At 42.0% G+C, this 17,287-nt stretch overlaps 1 protein-coding gene across 1 annotated transcript; it reads right to left on the bottom strand.

Annotated features, from left to right (window-relative positions):
* Positions 1-321: 321 nt before the first annotated feature.
* On the bottom strand, positions 322-12,981 carry LOC129200231 (eukaryotic translation initiation factor 2 subunit 2). The gene is made up of 9 exons (XM_054811566.1): positions 12,811-12,981; positions 7,975-8,155; positions 6,958-7,061; positions 5,823-5,958; positions 5,399-5,499; positions 4,810-4,958; positions 3,822-3,878; positions 2,698-2,783; positions 322-1,949 (listed from the first exon to the last, which is right to left on the bottom strand). The coding sequence occupies exons 1-9, from the start codon at positions 12,823-12,825 to the stop codon at positions 1,774-1,776; spliced, it is 1,005 nt and encodes a 334-aa protein (XP_054667541.1). The 5' UTR covers positions 12,826-12,981; the 3' UTR covers positions 322-1,773.
* Between the last annotated feature and the right edge of the window lie 4,306 nt (positions 12,982-17,287).

Below are 17,287 nucleotides of genomic sequence, written 5' to 3'. Positions count from 1 at the left end.
GGTTTGAACAATTATTTATTCCTTTATTAACTTGGTATTTTTGATCCAAATATACTGAAGTCAAACTTTGTATTTAATATACTAAAATACAGCACCAGCTCAAGGCCATACTGTATGGTTTTTAAAATATGTTAAAGATATTTGACCCAGGAAAAAACGAGCATTTAAACCCAGAAAGTATCATTGTCATTCAGCTATTTCAATGTGTCCCAACAGCAAGTTGCTAAAACAAAAAGGCAACTAGCACTTCTCCAAAAAGTTTTACTTCCAACAGGAGAATGCCTATTTGCTAGGGAAAAAAACAAGAATACAACAGTAATGTTACAAGAGGCACTGATCCTGGCTTTATTCACTTAAAGATACATCCAACATTTGTTATAGCTCACTTGAAATTCAAAATGCTTTTAAGAAACCAACCATAAAAACCTTGATTTTTGCCTTACAGTGCTGTCAAATTTTCAAATAGCAAGTAAGTGACTTCCCAGCAAGACTGTGTGCTGTATTAACATACATACAAAGATTAAAACTTGGTAGAAACCCTTCAGTTTCTGGTATTTGATGAATTGCATTCAAAATTACCACCATTTTCTCTGGGGAGGAGGCTACTCTGCTTACCTGCAGCGCTAGGTGCCCAGGGTCCTGAGCTCCTACACCTTATCCTGACCCTGCGCCACTTTGGCGAGCACATGAAAACTGTCCTCAAGAAGGACTTCGCTCCCCGTTTGCATCTTGTACTTGGCAGCTGTAACAAAATTTCTACAGCACTAGAAAAACTAGGTAGGACAGCACTGTGCATGTCCCCTACGGATCACCGATACTGACTGCTAGCAGGGAGAAGTGCACGTTACCATCAAGAAGCATAATGAGTTAATTTGGAACTCAAACTACTTGGCAGTATCTTCTGTAAATTCAAGATTTAGATAAGACAGTGTGTTGCAGCCATCATAACAGTTACCTGTATTTTTTTTTTTTTGCTGCATTTAGTTAGATTCTTTTTAAAGTGGTGAAGAGTGCAGGACTTTAGAAATATAAACATTTCTCTATTAGAAATTGCAAAATTTAGTACTATGACACTATGAAAGCTTACAGTACAGTTTATCAATTCTATGTTAAGATTCAGCATCAATATGGTGTCTGAACAATCTCAGAGCTACATTCTGCCTAATTAAGCAGTATCAACATGTCCTGATGTCACTTTCTGTGCAAAATGCATTCCCATATTAATGTGGCTATAACAGCATGAGCAGTTCTCATGTTGGTTTATCATCCCTGTGACTTTTTGCGACTGGTTTCTCTGTTTAGTGATAGCCTAGCTAAAAATAAGCTTGTTATGTAAAAGCAAAATAACCTTTATCCTAAACTTTATTCTGGGTCTTGGACATAGTTCAGTGACATGATCTGCAGAACTACACACCAACCATTCCCATGAACTGTTTAAAGAGGAAACTGAAGGAAAAATCCAAATCGAAGACACTCACTGTTATAGTATCTTTAATTTATCTTGTGTTTTACAGAAGTCTGAACGGATTAAAAAGCACCTCCTTTCCCATCACGTTCCTTACAGTTGGTAAAATATAATCAATGAACAAATGTACGTGAACAGCTTGAGGATCTGCATCTTGCAAGGATTTCACAGACCAATCAATCAAAAGCCAAATTTCTTGTAGTTTTTACAATCTTGTTTTAATACAATGGTAAATCCATTCCGATTGTAAACCTGTCCAGTCATATCTCCCCAGAACACTTTGCAAAAATCCAGTGTTGATTAGCAAACTAGTTAGCTTTGGCACGGAGCTGTGCTCTCTTGCCTGTGACAGCCTGGAAACCAGTTTTGATGCTGGCGACGGAGCAGCGAGAGTGGCAGGTCTCACACTGCAAGAAATATAATCTGGTGTCCTTCTGTAGGATTGTGTCTGGTGACCGACACGTATGACAGGTGACATACTCCTCTGCAGAAAAGGAATTAAGTTGCAGTTAAAATAACGCATCATCAGCGAACAAGTCACCACTTTTTCAGCCTTTAGTTTAACAGTTGTCTTGAAAAGCTGTTCAAATGCATCTAACAACTTAGAAGTGGCTTACTATGAAAACCACAGATGTCGAGGCAACCTAAAAATTCCCCCTAGTTCCCAGGTTAATAAAGACTTGGTTTCATATGGTACATTATTATTTTTAAAATATCAGTGTCAGTGCATAACAACAGGTTAAGATTTCCCACTGGCATTCCATAACTTCCTCTGCTGAAACAGCACTCCCAGACATCAGCAACTCTTGTACAGACACAGCACTAAAGCACTATTGTTTGTTACATATCATCTGTGAGTCCTTTGACCCATCAGTGACACACACACTGTATTTGTTAATTAATGTGTACAACAAACTTTAAAATTAACAATTACTGTTATTTTCCATAGTCCTCAAAGCCAAGAGGTTAAAGTCAGATGAAAACAAGCAATTCTCAAATGCTCTTACAGTTTACCTTGGTATGTTTTAGTGCCAGGACAGAGTACGACCTATGTGCTTATAACCACGGTAGAACCACCTGTATTTGCATTACTCCATTACAAAGCTGCAGCAAAGTTGTAGCTTCTTAGGACAGAATCTCCACAGCATGCACACACATGTGGGCCATACACGGGCCACTGGTCATCAAAAGGGGTCAGAGAAATCTGTAGTGGAAAAGGGAGTTATACTTACTGATATATCTTCTCAAGACATTTTCTATCTGTTTTTGCTGGAATCTTCCTTTGATTACAAGTTGGTTGTTACCATCTATTGAGCCACTAATTTAAAAGAAAAATTAATTATTTGATTTGCAGAAGACGTCAAGCATTAAAACAAGTCAGGAACATGATGCAAGATAATGATGCATTCTTCAAGATAAGAGTAAGCCAGAATTACTTTGTGGAAAAAAAACGCAAAATTCTGAAGGCACTTCAGGAAGTTTTGCCCAAGCAGAACCCTCAGTGCAGTAACAGCAAACTCCAGGGGAGATCAGCCTCACAGTTAAGCTACCCAATCAGAAGAACTTTACAGAATTGAGAATTAACTAACACCTGCTTATCTCACAGAAGTGACCAAGACAGCTCCCTAGGAAGGTGTAATATAACTGGTAAGATCCTCTTCTAGCCATTCTGATGTAGTAAGTTGAATGTTTTTTCACATGATTTCTAAGTTTAAGTCGTCTGGAGCTGAAGAGACTCCAAAGCCCAATCAAATGGGTGTTTGTTATCTACATGTTGCAATTAGACTCCTTGATTCTCTACATCTACATAGAACAACATTGTAGTCTACAAGAGAGAAATGAACAGACAACCAGAAAGTACAGCACCACAGCACGAGATCTTCAACAGGAGGCATACAAGATGAACACTGTTTTTATGCTGAGACAGGTGGATTTAACTGCAACAGCGGACAGAATAACTAGGTACAGGCCCACAAGACTTGCCATCTGGCAGTCGGGCATTCTCTCTTCCCCAGCTATCTATCATCTGCCTTAGATGGATACAAGCCACAGAGTCACATCACCAGTTGTGATGAACTGCTCTGCTATCAGAGCATCTCTGAGAAAGGTCCCAAACAGAGAATTCAAACCCATACCCAGACTGTTCCCTGGGACTTAATAGCTGGCCTCTGTACCTCTTCCCTAAGACGGACTCTCCTCAATCACCCAGCACAGCACCTACGTGCAGGGAAGAAAAGCCTGATGTTCAAGCACATACATACAGACCTGAACCCAAAAATTTTATTTTTGGTCAACGTCAGCTATGTTGCCACTGCTCCCTACATGCACAAGCACATACATAGCCCAGTAGCCTTACCTTGTACCCAATTCTGCCAACAAAAATGCCAGGAGATGTTTTGGCTGACGATGTAATCTAAAAATAAAGTAAGGATATGTTTAACCTTCCCCCTTCAGAGAAATTTGATATTTATACAGGACTGGCAGGCTAAAACAATCTTAAATTACCAAGTTTAATAGGGGGCAGTGCCAGAGAGTCTGCACCAAAGAGCATAAGCAGACAATGACCGAGGACAAAAGAAAGCTGAACTGTCCACAAAAAACCCCCATCATCCTCCCCGAAACCAAACTCATAACTACAGCAACTATTGAAAATATGTTTTCTATTTCAGATTTTCCACTCTTATTTTTCCCCTGCCATTCTCTGGAAAAAAAAAAAAGTCACTGGCTACCATTAAAAATTCACTTTAGTATACTACCCAGATCCTCAGTATGATTTCATCAGGGCTGTTTTCTGGCACACTTAGGAAACAAATCAGATATGCATTCCCAGAAGTGCCCACAAAGAATAGAACTGCCTTCACAAGAAATAATTAAGACATAGAAAGCACTGCAGAAAACAGTGTAAAAAAATTACTGAACTCTATACCATTTACCAAGGGAACAGTATTTGTAGTCTGCTCAAATTAGAAAGAACTTTCCTCACCCCCCACCCAAGACTTGCAAATAAATACCACCGGTGACCAGACCAGTTATACTGTCTGTATAACAACAGACTCGATAAAAGCCAGTGAACTCACAAAAGGTTTAGTTTTAGTCCATGAGGCCCATGTAGCAAGCCAACCATTTTCCTAACTTAAGCATAAGACATTATCTCAATAAATCATCTTCATAAATATCTGCTCACAGAGAAACGTAGAGGAAATGAGCAGTATGATTGACATAGCTTCCAGTTTACTTCTGGTTTGCCAGTCTTTTGCCAGAAAACATGCATTCAACACAACAGCCAACAGCATAGAAGAGTGCATTCATCTCCTACTCCTGGGAAATCTCCAGAGAAAACTTACAATTTGCAGATATCTGTAAAGTTGACAAAAGATGTTTTCTTGGTCCCTACTCTTACAACCTGCGGAGGCTTCATGACAAATTTTCGCTTTTCTCCAGCTACCATATCAGGGTTTTTTTCCCGCATGATGTTAAATACTCTATTGAGCAACTGCAAAAAAAGGGATTCACATCAACATGAAATGTCTTGCGTTTCTCAAATGAAGAACATCACTTCTAAAAACAACCTGAAACAGTGTTCACAATGAATATTAGACCATCTTTGCCCATTAGCATTTCCCGATATGCTTTTGAACACACACTTAAAAAAACGTTCTGATAAATGCAAACTACAAAAGCTGTTTCCCCAAGGGTTTACTTCATAATCTATAAGTACCTCAGCCTATTTGCAGAGGTGTTTTAACTAGCACTAATAGTGCCCTATATGAAAATTAACTGTGATAGATGTGCTTTGTTAATTTTCTGTTCATTAGCTTCTAACTAGAAGTCCTTTAATTTTCAGATAGAAATAGGACATATGAGCATAAGGCTCTGCTCTCCTGATGCACATCAACATGGAAAGTACTTTTTAAAAGGTCTTTTGAACATTACCTCATCATATGTGTAGTCCCTTTCTGAGCCTGCCCACGCAGGTCCTGACTGAAGGCTAAAAGAAATTCCATCATCTTTTTTGCTATCTTCATCCTCAAAAGCTGTAAAGAAAGTTGTTTGGGATCCATTAAGAAGATAAACATTCTTTAACCTCATGCTTACGCTATTTCTAAAAAGTACATCAAAGAAAATTCCACTAAGATGTGGACACAAGTCTTCTCTGTTTGTCTGCCTATAAAGGACACTAACACTTCTGGCAAATTTATACAGTGCTTTTATAGAACATTTTTCTGATAAATAGTATAGTGGTAAAGGGAACAAAATGGATTTTGAAACAAAAAAGGCACTTGAACAGAACTTATTTACCTACAACAAGAACTACATTTCACTTTCAACATCTCATTGAGCTAGGTTATACTTTTACCTTCATCCTTCTCCATTATCTCATCTTCATCTGGAAACTTCACATTCTTTTTTTTCTTCTTTTTATTGCCCAGCATGATATCAAGGTCATCTTCAGGTTCTACTGCCTCTGGCACATCTCCTTCAATTTTCAAGTCCTGCAAAGAAAGAAGACTATAGTTTATGGTATGAAACATGAATCTCCGCTGCACAGCATTAGAAATAACACTAGTAGCACACTATGCTAGATGAATACTAGTAATATCCATCACAATCCTGAAACATAACAGATAAGAACGGAACCAATGGATGTTGAAGAGAGCACTGCACTACTACCATGAAGCAGGGCTAGATTTTTATCTTCTGGGTCTAACTTCTGGCTGGTCAAGAACAAGGTCATGCTACACTTACCTAAAGGATTCAGTCATTTTATGGCATAAAGGAACAAAACACCCTACATGCCAGACAATAAGGTAAGGCAAAGCTGTGCTACCTGCAGCTAGTCCAATTTGTTATCACAATTCCGCACATGTAGAGAACACACAGCTAGCATTTTGCCTGACTGGGGCAGATCAGAGGGACATTTACTTCCCCAAAAGGCAGAATCTAAAGAAGAGGTTTACACATAACATTTCTCTGTCCTTTTGCTCTCTGGGCTTGCCAGTTACACTGATACATGATACAAAACCACAACTTGGAATAAAATAATAAATATAAAAAATAAAACAGTAACCAATCATTTCTGAAGAAAACACCAGAGTAAAAACAGATTTCTTAGCAGATATATACCCTTTATTTGAAGGACTGGCCTTTAGAGGACTACTCTGTGCATGGCTTCTGACATCCATTTACTTCTCTCACCCCAAAAGACAATTAACCCTCATGCTAGTCAACCCTTACTACAGACTGCAAAATTACTTGCTCATTGTGCAGAGCAGTTAGATTTTTTTTTCCACTTCTAGGCAAAGAGCCCTGCAGGAGCATCATGTTCAGCAGAACCTACTATATATGAAAGACACAGTGAAGCATAACTTTCATTATTAACTGCACTAAGACACAATGACAGACTCAAAACAGCTCCTGCACTTGCCAATCCCAAGAAAACAAAAGCAAGGAAGTTTTCAGCCGGACCAGATGGCCTAGTTGCGTAAACAAACCTTTACGCCTTCTTCTGCTTCATCTATATCAAATATCTTTTTTGTTTTTTTCTTCTTTTTCTTTTGATTGAAGAAGTTTAAATCATCCAGGTCATCTGTTGCATCTAAAAAACAAAGGATTGCCAAAAGAAGTATAACTGTAGAAACAGTTTAGACATTAAGATTTCTAAATTATATCCAAATCTTCAAAGATATAAGCAATGATTCGTAGCCCCTATAGATATCCTTCAGATTTTAAAGAGGTCATGCTTCTCTACCCTCAAATACCTCAGTATTATTTTACAGTTTCTGCATGTTCTAACAGCATTTTCTTATTTTTTAAGTGCTTAATCTTTCTTTCTGCTGTACACAAGAAACTAGCCACTTCTGTGATTATAGTAGATGCTTAAAAAAAAAAAAAAAAGAGAACTGAAGGAGGAAGATATTCTTTCTTTGGTCTACTGCACGAGCCAACTGCATCAACAAACTGGATTTAAGTTAACAGCATTCCATGAATCAGGTCATCTTGAAATGACATTGGCCTCAACTTAAAAAGCAAGGTTATACACGCAATCACAAGCTTATTTCCTGAAAGACTCCAAAGAACACTCTAGTTACCGCATTCGCAATTGTCCAAAAACTAGAAACCCTTTTAACCATATTTCTGTTATTCATACTATTGCTTAATTGTTCAAATGAAAACCAGCCATAATTGTGGAATTATTGCAACAACTGCATGTGGAAGACCTAAAACTTCATGCTAACAACTTTAGGGATTCTCTTTTCATTGCCTCACACAAAAGACTCTGAGTCAGGAAACTGGAATTTACATAAGCCACTAGCAGCTTGCTGTATGTCCGTGAACATGATTTCAAGCAGGAGGGAAATACACCCTCCAAACGGGCAGCAATTACTTGCAAACCTCTAAAACTAGGGACTTAGCATTACACACTGTGAGGCCAAATTTGTGAAATGGGGCTTGTAGTCTCAAAACAGAAGAACTACCTTTGAAAAGTCATCTACATGGATTCACTTTACCTTTCTTCCTGCTGTCTTCTTCATCTGCTTCAACATCTTTGTCTTCTGTTGGCTCTGGTTCAACTTCTTTTGTTTCTGATTGCTGAGTCTCTTCTGCTTGTGTATCCCCTCCTTCCTCATCCAACATAAAGGGCTTCTTCTTCTTCTTCTTCTTCTTGCTCATAGTGGGATCGAAAATCATCTGTAAAAGTCAAGAGTTCCTCAGCAGCATAATAACCACCTACCATTTAATATTTATAACACCTTTAAGTTTCCCTCAACATTCCTTCAGTTACCCAGACTGTTCCTTGGCTTCAATCTCAACTAGGGATTTTTCTAGATCCGTAAGAATGTAATCCAAGTTAGCTGACTCAAAAGAGCTATTACATGGGCTTCTTTAAAAACATCGAAGATCTTGTCCCAAGACATAACTGATGTGACCAATTACAAGAGCAGACTACCTGACAGTTTAGAGTTTCTGCTACTTTTCCTATGATAGCCCAAGTTTCCTACCATCTATGTATTAGTCAGCTGAAAATAGATTAAAGCTGTGAATCTTTGACAGACTAGCTACCAGCCACTTCTCCATTTTATTATCATTATGGACTCAAACTTTGAAGTAAGACTAGGTAAAGCAATCACTGTACCACTCAGTATCAGAAAAAAAAAATTAAGCACACCTATACCACAGAGCCTGATTCCGGGTCAGTTACTTTGTACTTCCATTTGTGAGACACATTAACTGCCAGATATATTAAAGAGCAGGATTTACCAACAACTCTCTTGACAAGAATGCTCTGGACTAGGGAGAAACTTAGAAAGGGCTGGTGATACAGCTCTCAACGGTGTGAAATAGCAAAGGTTTTGTCCTTTTCCCCCACAGGTGGGAAACTGAACCTCAGAGACCAAGCGATTAAAAGCTGTTAATGAGTTCTTTAGCCAGAGAAGAAGCTTAATTCACCTAGTCTGACTGTGAAGAAGGCACTAACCCCAAGACTCACTTTTAACCTATTCATCACCTGCAGACCCGAAATATTTAATACATGAGCTCTTCAGTTTTCCAACACAGGAATGCTCTTACTTTTTTCACTTAAGATGCAAGTTTGACATCGTAGCTACTGGTCAGTTGTGTAACATACATCTGGCCATATTTTCACACCATAGTGTATATTTAACACATCAAACAATTTTAGACACTTAATAAGACTCTCCATTTTTTCTTATCTAGTAATTGAAGCATGTTCTCACAGATAGTTAAAATTCAGCATCATGAATACCCTGACTCATGAAAACATCACCACTTCATCAACGGAGCAATTCTCCAACTTCTTTTGTTACACCCTACAAGTTTGGCGGTTTCCCTCCCTCCACGAAGCAATCTTTTCCTCGCACTTCTCATTCTCCCACACGACATTCTTATGATATTCTTCCGATTTTCTGGAACTTACATGTTTCATAAAGGCTCTATTAAAGGCAGTAAACTGCAGATATGGGTGTTTGAAGCACAGCATCACAAAAAAGCATCCATGTATATGGGACACTGAAGCTTGAGGCTTTCAAACTGCTGAAGAGCGTCTTTAGATGCGCACACTACACTAGAACAATTTTCAAAAAAGTTCTGCCAGAGGGCTTCCCTCTAATGCTTAGACACACACATGTATGAATCATGCTCCTGTAATGCACAGTAATCAAAGAATGTGCACGACCAGTTACACTGTCTGCTGGCTTCCTCTTGTAATCTCCACAGTCTGCTGAAACAGAAGGAAAGCTGCCTGCATCGGCAAGAGCACACAGCTCTGGGAACAAGCACATGAACACCATTTTCAAGATCATGACTCATTTCAGTGAGGAAGCTCTGCAAGACTCTGAAGAGTCTTCTTTCTTCTCACATGATTAAGCAAACATAAGATTATGCTTAGATCAGGTGTAATAATTTCTAAGAAGGAACCAGCCTATCTGCCCCAAACCACTCTTTGCAAAGAAAAAGGCATCCTTCATCCTGAACAACCATGAAGCATATCTTGTGTCTACAAGAGACAGAATGTGTCTTCACTAGTAGCGCACTAAACTGAAGTTAACACACAAGGACAATTTCTGGATGCAGAAGATTGTTTTAATGCTGAAAAAAAAAATGTAGCTGGCCTTGAACAGAGCACTGCTCTGAAGGTCCACTCCATCCAGTCAGGTCAAACCTAAGACCTAGCCATAACATGCTAACTGGTCTCAGGAAACTAATGTAAGAGTTCCACAACCCGAGAAGGAGGTCTATGCCTGAAATATTTTGTTCAAGGGCTTCAATAAAAACTAAACAGGAGTCTTAGGTCACAGACACTTTAACAAATCATGAGATAAACTAACCAGCCTGATAAGCAGGCTATTCTGCATTTTGCCTGAGCTAGACATTTCAAAAGTTTCTTCATTCCTTTTCTCTATTCAGTATGTTTGATTAGTCAAAGCATTATGATACCATTTCAGCACTGAAAAACTCTACAAAGTTGCAGGCCCTCTACTGAAGGAACTGCAGCCCCCAGCCCAAATATGCTTTTCCTGTGTAGAAACGGTTATAAATTTCCATCCTGTTGCTGCTCTCAGAGCCAAATTCCCATACGGGGTTTTCTCTTCTGTAGATCACACAGGTCTTTCTCACATCCAGCTCCGTATATCCATTCCTTATTTCAAATGCCTACACAGTCAAAATCCCAGCTCACAGAAAATGAACAAGTGAAAGAACAGAGGGAAAAAAAAAATAAAATCTAAGCCTCATAGTGCAAATGCAACTCTCAAGACAGAAGCCAACTTTACTTTAAGCTGCTGTGACAGTGGCAAATGCTGGGGATTCTAACAGAGGTCACAAATAAATCCCATTTCATTAGTCTGAATACACACACGGATGTCTACAAAACACACAGCAACTCTGCACTGATAAAGTTAGTTCAGGTATCCTTACACTACACTGAGTTGATGTCTACAATGGATTGCAAAATTATTAATACCAATCTGCACCTAAACCCTCTGGCTGCTCAAAACACAGCATTCGCTAATATTATCTCCTGAAGCTTCATAAAACTACAGGGCCAGCAGAACTTTTAGATATCTAGGAGGACTATCTATACAGTAGGATTTTTAATAAAGGAAATAGATAATGGACTGTTTCCCCTTGCCAACAGGGCCTGTGTTGCCTCTGCTGTGCCATAGGGCAGCACTCAGGCAGTAGATGTTTCTACCACAGAGTTTCATTTTGTATACAGCTCTAAAAATTTTAAGCTACAGTCTAATGCAACAAAACATAGTTTTGTAACACCTATACCAGTTTAAGGTGCAAATTTGTCTTCACTCTTCTCAACTTGATAGGATCATTGGCTTTAAAAAGTTTCACCAACTTTACATCGGTAACAAATTATTTGGCTTCTAACAACCAGATATACAGAAGTTCTGGAAGGTGTGCACTCACGCACTCTCACAAATACACTAACCAGAAGATCTAACAGTGACAGTCCAACTGTGATATCTACTACCATTTTTATTCTGTGTCAGCCTGCTGTGTAAAGCAATCCAGAGATGTAACTTTACAAGATATTCCTGGTATCGCCTCAATGCCAGAACAAATGCATTATACAAGAAAAATAATTTTACTGACACTTAAACTAAATACAAATTGGGGAACTCTAGATAAACTGCTCTATAGTCCTATGATCACCTGAGACAGAAAGCATCTGATGCAAGGATTGCCGGGTCTTAATTTCTAGAACCAGAGTACAACCTAGACATTAGAACTGCAGTTCCAAGGACACGATTAGGCATAAAAATGCAGTACATTCATTCTAGATGTTAAAGTAGCTGCATAAGTCAGTCTAGATGTTAAAGTAGCTGCATAAGTCAGTCTCGGCTACCATTAAAATAATTAGTAATTACATTAGTTCTCCTGTATTACCCAGGACAAATTATGACTTGCTGTCTCTGAGGCTAGAGTGATCGCTTTGCTCAGGAGGAAACCAGCCACACTGGTATTTTAAACAACACCAGAAAGAAGACCAAAAGCAGCCATCTCATGGATTCAGCCAAGCTATAGAATCATCCATCAGTGCTTATAACCTCATACACATAAAGCTTTCCTTTTCCCCACGAGGGCAATTGAAATGAGATTAGTAAAGGTGCCAACACGCGGCATCTACAACACCTGAAAAATTTCTCTGAGACAGATGTATCTACTTCCCTTGAAGTGTGCCTAAGCAAACACCATCGGATTCAGAAAAAACAAAGTTATCATTTGTTAAGATGTAGCTATTTAGCTCTCGTGGTTAAAAGACAAGATATTAAAGGTCCGGAAAGAGAGAGCAGTAAGTATACTGACTACACGAAAGCACGAAACACGATGGAGAAGGGGGTGGGGGGAAACCTGCCTTCCTCCCCGGCCCTCCCTCTGCCAGAGGCGGGCGCCGGCAGAACATGGGGAGCTCCAGCCGAGCTTTAGGCCTTCCCACCATACGCAGAGCCAGACCGCAGCCGCGGGCCAGGCGGGACTCCGCGGCGCGCAGAGGCCGAGAAGGCTCCCGGGAAGGCGCCAGCGCCCGCGGCCCGGCCTCCGCCCACCGCACCCAGAGGCGGCCGCGGCCCCCCCCCCCCACCCTGCTCAGGGACGGCGGCAAGCGCGGCAGGGGCCGGGGCCGCCCGGCGGGGCCGCAGGACCCACGCGCCGCCGCCCGCCCGAGCACCGAGGCGCCGGCTCTGCCCCAGGGCGGAGGTCCCGCTCGCCGCCCGGCGCAGGCCTCGGGCCCGGTCTCCCACATGGCGGCGGCCCCGGCCGCGGCGCAGGCCTCGAACCCGGCTTCCCCGAGGGCGGCGGCCGCCGGGTCTCACCTCGTCGCCCGACATGGCTGCGGCCGCGCGCGGAGCGGAGCGAGAGAAGGGCGGAGCGGCGGGCGCTCAGGGACGCGGTCAGCCGGTACCCGCGACCGCCGCGCTCGCCTCTTGCATCAGCGCTCCCCTCCCCCGCAGCGCCGCGCCGTGCTCCCCTGCGCCGTCCCGCCGCGCATGCGCGCCCTGCCGCGGCGCCTCCCGGGAGTTGTCGTTTCCGGAGCTGCGCCTGCGCCGCTGGGCGAGAGCCGTGAGGCGGCGGCGGGCGGGAACCGGGCGGGGAGGGAGCGAGGCGGCCCCTCCCTCCCTCCGCCGCCGGGGCCGCCACCCAGGTTGGCGCCTGACGGGTGCAGCCGTCTTCCTCTCGGCATCCCCGAGCTGCCCCACACGGCTCCAACAGCCCCCCCCTCCCCCGGGCTCTTTGCGCCGTGGAAGGGCCTGCGAAGCAGCCGGGTAGCGGCCGCCGCGATCGTTGCTGGTGGCGTGAGGCGGGGGGGAACCGTGGCAGGACCCCGCGAACTGCTCTGAAGGCGTCCTCGGTGTTCACAGGGCGCCTCTTCCCGGGGTTTATTGGAACCAGAAGAGCAGCGTTTCTTTCCCAGGTTTGTTTATTGCGCGCAAAAGCATGAAGCGAGTAGGAGGAGTACATACCAGGAAATGACAGGGCTGAGGCACAGGGGAGGGAGAGAACTGATCAAAGGAGGGGAGAAACGCAATACTGCTTTGTCCTTCAGTTAGAAAGCAGAGCTTCCTTCCTCCCCCGGAATGGCAGGCTGCCGTAGGAAAGGAGCTCTGGAGAGCGTCTGTCCGACCTGCTTGCTCATGCGGAGTCAGAACAGGTTGCTCAGGACCTTGCCCTGCTGGGTTTTTAACATCTCCCAGGGATGGAGACACCACAGTCTCCCTGGGCAACCTGTTCCACCATCTTCACATCAGAAACTTTTTTTCTATGTTTAAGTAGAATTTCCTGTATTTCAACCTGTGACTGCTGCCCCTTATCCTGTCACCCAGAAGGGTCTGGCTCCATCTTGTTTACCCGGTCTATATACACATTGGTAAGATCCCCTGAGCCTTCTCTACAGGTTTAACAATCTAGGCTCGCAGCTCCTCCTCGTGTGTCAGATGCTCCAATCCCTTAGTCCTTGTCCCTCATTCCATTTCCCTAATTCTAGCTAATCAAAGAACATGGCACTAATACACAACAGAATTACTTACCAGGAAGTCTGCATTAAAATTCTGCCTCCCAACCAATTCTTCGAGATTAAAAGGTCATCCATTTCATGCGAGATTTAGTGTTAAAGCAGGCAGAGCCATCAGCCCAAACAGTGTTACAGGGTGTTTTACATTTTAGTATTTCCAGACCGTTTGCATTTTTGGAGTCCCATAACTTCCCATTATGTGTTGTAAACTTGTACTATTCTTGTTATGCTAGTGGGAGATTATGCACATTGTATCATTTCACTTTTTAATCACCTTCAAGAAAAGACTGCCTATCTTTTCTGTCCTTGGTCTTCCTCCCATCTACCTTTCCTGCCTGCCCCAGTTGAAAATGAGGACACCCAGCACACTCCATGCAAAGCCATCAGTTTGGAGATACAGTAGGCACCAGGACAGGATCAGTTTTAGCTTTTCCCAGTATGACTAAAATATTTTTCCTTTCTTCCTTCAGTACTGCCACATTTCCCTGGGTATTTGCAGCATTTGTGTCTCTGTCACTTGCTGTTATGTCGAAGGGATACCATGGATTTTCAGGTACTGCAGGCAGCTGCTATTTAACACTGTTGATAAGCTGAGCAGACACACTCAGTGTTGCTGTAACACCGAAGATGGTCTCCCACCAAATTATTCTACCTTCTTTTGCTGCGAGCGTTTGCTTCAATGTCCCTGTCACATCAGACTGTTCGCACCAAAGCACTTTTCATTGGCATGAAGGCAAAGCACATGGGTCACTAATGACTGCGCCTGCACTGGCCTACCCACAGCCCAATGCCCAGCGCTCACCTGGACCAAACCTCCTTTTTATCCTTATAAAAATAACAATATTTTTATATCACCCCCAATTACCTTTGTCCAAGCTGTTCTTAACAACCACCATGGACAGAGATTCTCTCTGCAGCCTGTCAAGTGCCTGACAAAAAAAATTTCTTCATCTTCCTGCTGTGACTTAATCCAATGCCTGTTGTAGTGTCCCCTGAGCACATAGAAATGCACTGTGTGACAACCCACGGGCCTTGCGAATATTGCTGTGCCCTTTCTTGTCATCTTTTTCAAAAGATGCAAATCCAGCCCCTCCGACCTTTCTCATGAGATCAAATTTTTTGTTCTCATTTTCATTGCTATCTTCTGCACTTCACTTACTCATGTATGTATTTCTTAAGTGCAGTGCCCAGTACTGGGCATAATACTTTCATCGGAGGCTTTGGCAGTACTAAATAGAGCAGCATAATTGTCTCATCCGTACCATATCTGTTAATACATTCTAGAATAAGATTCACCATTTTCTTTGTCAGTAATACTTGGGGACCAAGCATTATTGGTGACAAATACCCTGAGATACTTGGTGATCAAAACTTCTGAGATTTTCTCCAGTTGGGCTGCCTAATGAATAATACATAACTCAATATTGTGTACATACATAATACACAATATTTGAAAAATGTCAGAGGAAAAGCTAGTGGGAACCGCTAGAAGGGCTATGCTGGAGTTCGACCTGATCTTCAGATAGAAATCAAAACTCTGTCTTTGAAGTTCTTGGCTGCAGACACTGCAACATCAAAGGCATGCCTGGGAGATCACCTTCTATTGATTTTTTTTCCCCTCCTCTGCTGACAGACTTTTCAGGATGCAGGACTTTCCTGTTCTATTTTCTTCTTTGCTTTTCTTGTGAATTAAATAAGTTCCAGAAACTTAAGAGTGCTGCTACATTAGTCGTCAGTTAGTTGTCACCAATTACAACAGTTGGTCAAGAACAGCTGGAACTAGTGTCTTTGATCTGATACTTGGGGGGAAAAAAATCCTGTGTGAATTTTGGTAATGAAGACACAGTCTGGGCTAAAGAGTTTGCAGAAACACACAGATAAAAAGGTTTCTTTTTCTTTTTTTCTTTTTTTTTTTGTTGATGAGTGACAGTCATGACATATTAAGAAAGAGACATATGAAGCAGCATGTCAGGTAGAATTTTAACTTCACTAAGATTCAGATACTTAAAGCTCAGAAATGGAGTGCACTGGAAGTATTATGGAGTTACCCAAGTTATAGTCAGAAAGTCATAAGCAATCACAGTCTGGGATGAATAAACTTCAAATTATAGAATGGTGCATGGCTCTTTCCATCTTGGCTGTGTTTGTGTGATTTCCTGGGGAGCAAAAGGAAGAATTTCATTCTGGCCGCTGTTAGGTGATGGCCAAACGTCTTTCTGTACAAAGTGAATGTCACTCTTCCACCATGCTGGTTGTCTAGGCACGATTTAAGGCTTTAGTGAGCATTGAGTTTTAAAGTAGATTTTGCTTTAAGTTTTGTGTAAGTCAGTTTTTACTAAGTCTATGTGTAGCACTGAATCCTGCTCTCAGTAAGTAATTTCAATTTAAAATGTCTAGTCTAAAGATTGCTGTGGAATAAGTGGTGCTAACAGCTGGGCTTAGACTCACTGACACAGGTTTAACTTAATCTTCATTTAAGATATCTATAAGACAGAATTGTAGCCCTATTTCCACCCGATAAGAGTGGAATAGCGAGAAGGATCCTCAATGGAAATCTGGAGGAAACAGGTCTGTGCTCTTAGCGAAGCCTGGAGAATGGGTGTAGTAGGTTTGGAGAAGAAAGTAGTTGTATGGAAGAAGGTGGCTTTCTAGCAAAGCAGCCCAGAGAAGCAGCACCCCTCTGAGGAGGCGTCCGACAGAGGCAGCCTGCAGGACTCGGTCACAGCCTGAGGGTGAGGGCAAAGATCTGCTTCACAGCCGAAAGCCCGCCTGATAGGGACAGGGGTAGTGTAGGTATAGTTCTGGCTCTGTGGACAGGGAATAGCCGAAGGGGGAGGATTTGAAACCCTTTCTGTGGGCTTGCTTTTACAAACACATGTTTCTGAAATGCCAAATTTGCATTTTAATCAGTGCATTCATACAGTGGTGAAAGCTCCTCCCAAAGGATCCAGCACTTGGTCAAAATGCCTGTTTTTGAGGCTTCTCCCAGCCCACAGTCTAGCATCGTTCAAGCCAAGTGCAAGTTTTCTTCTTTCTGTCTTTCACCATGCTTTTATCTACCCAGTATGTGAAATCCTCAGTCACTTCAAAACCAACCCCCACATTCATCCTTACTCCTCTTTCTCACAATACTTAGTAAAACATAGCAGTGCTTAGGCTGCTGCTGTGCTAGGTTCACTGTCATTATTTTCTTCCCCATCCTTCTGCTGTTTCTTTTTTCTTGATTTCAGTTATTAAATAATAATAATAATAAAATAGGTTCTATACTTGCTTTCTTTTGA

The sequence above is a fragment of the Grus americana genome, unplaced genomic scaffold (assembly GCF_028858705.1).
Source record: "Grus americana isolate bGruAme1 unplaced genomic scaffold, bGruAme1.mat H_17, whole genome shotgun sequence".
NCBI classification, from domain to species: Eukaryota; Metazoa; Chordata; class Aves; order Gruiformes; family Gruidae; genus Grus; species Grus americana.
Note: the sequence above shows the minus strand (reverse complement) of the source record. Positions and strands in the feature narration are given on the sequence as shown.

What these genes read in the sequence shown, in the direction of transcription:
- LOC129200231 (XM_054811566.1), bottom strand. An exon ending in AGAAGACAGCAGGAAGAAAG is followed by an intron (nt 7,062 to 7,974) that starts GTAAAGTGAATC and finishes TTTGTTTTTTAG; the next exon opens with ATGCAACAGATGACCTGGAT. An exon ending in GATAATGGAGAAGGATGAAG is followed by an intron (nt 5,500 to 5,822) that starts GTAAAAGTATAA and finishes CTTTCTTTACAG; the next exon opens with CTTTTGAGGATGAAGATAGC.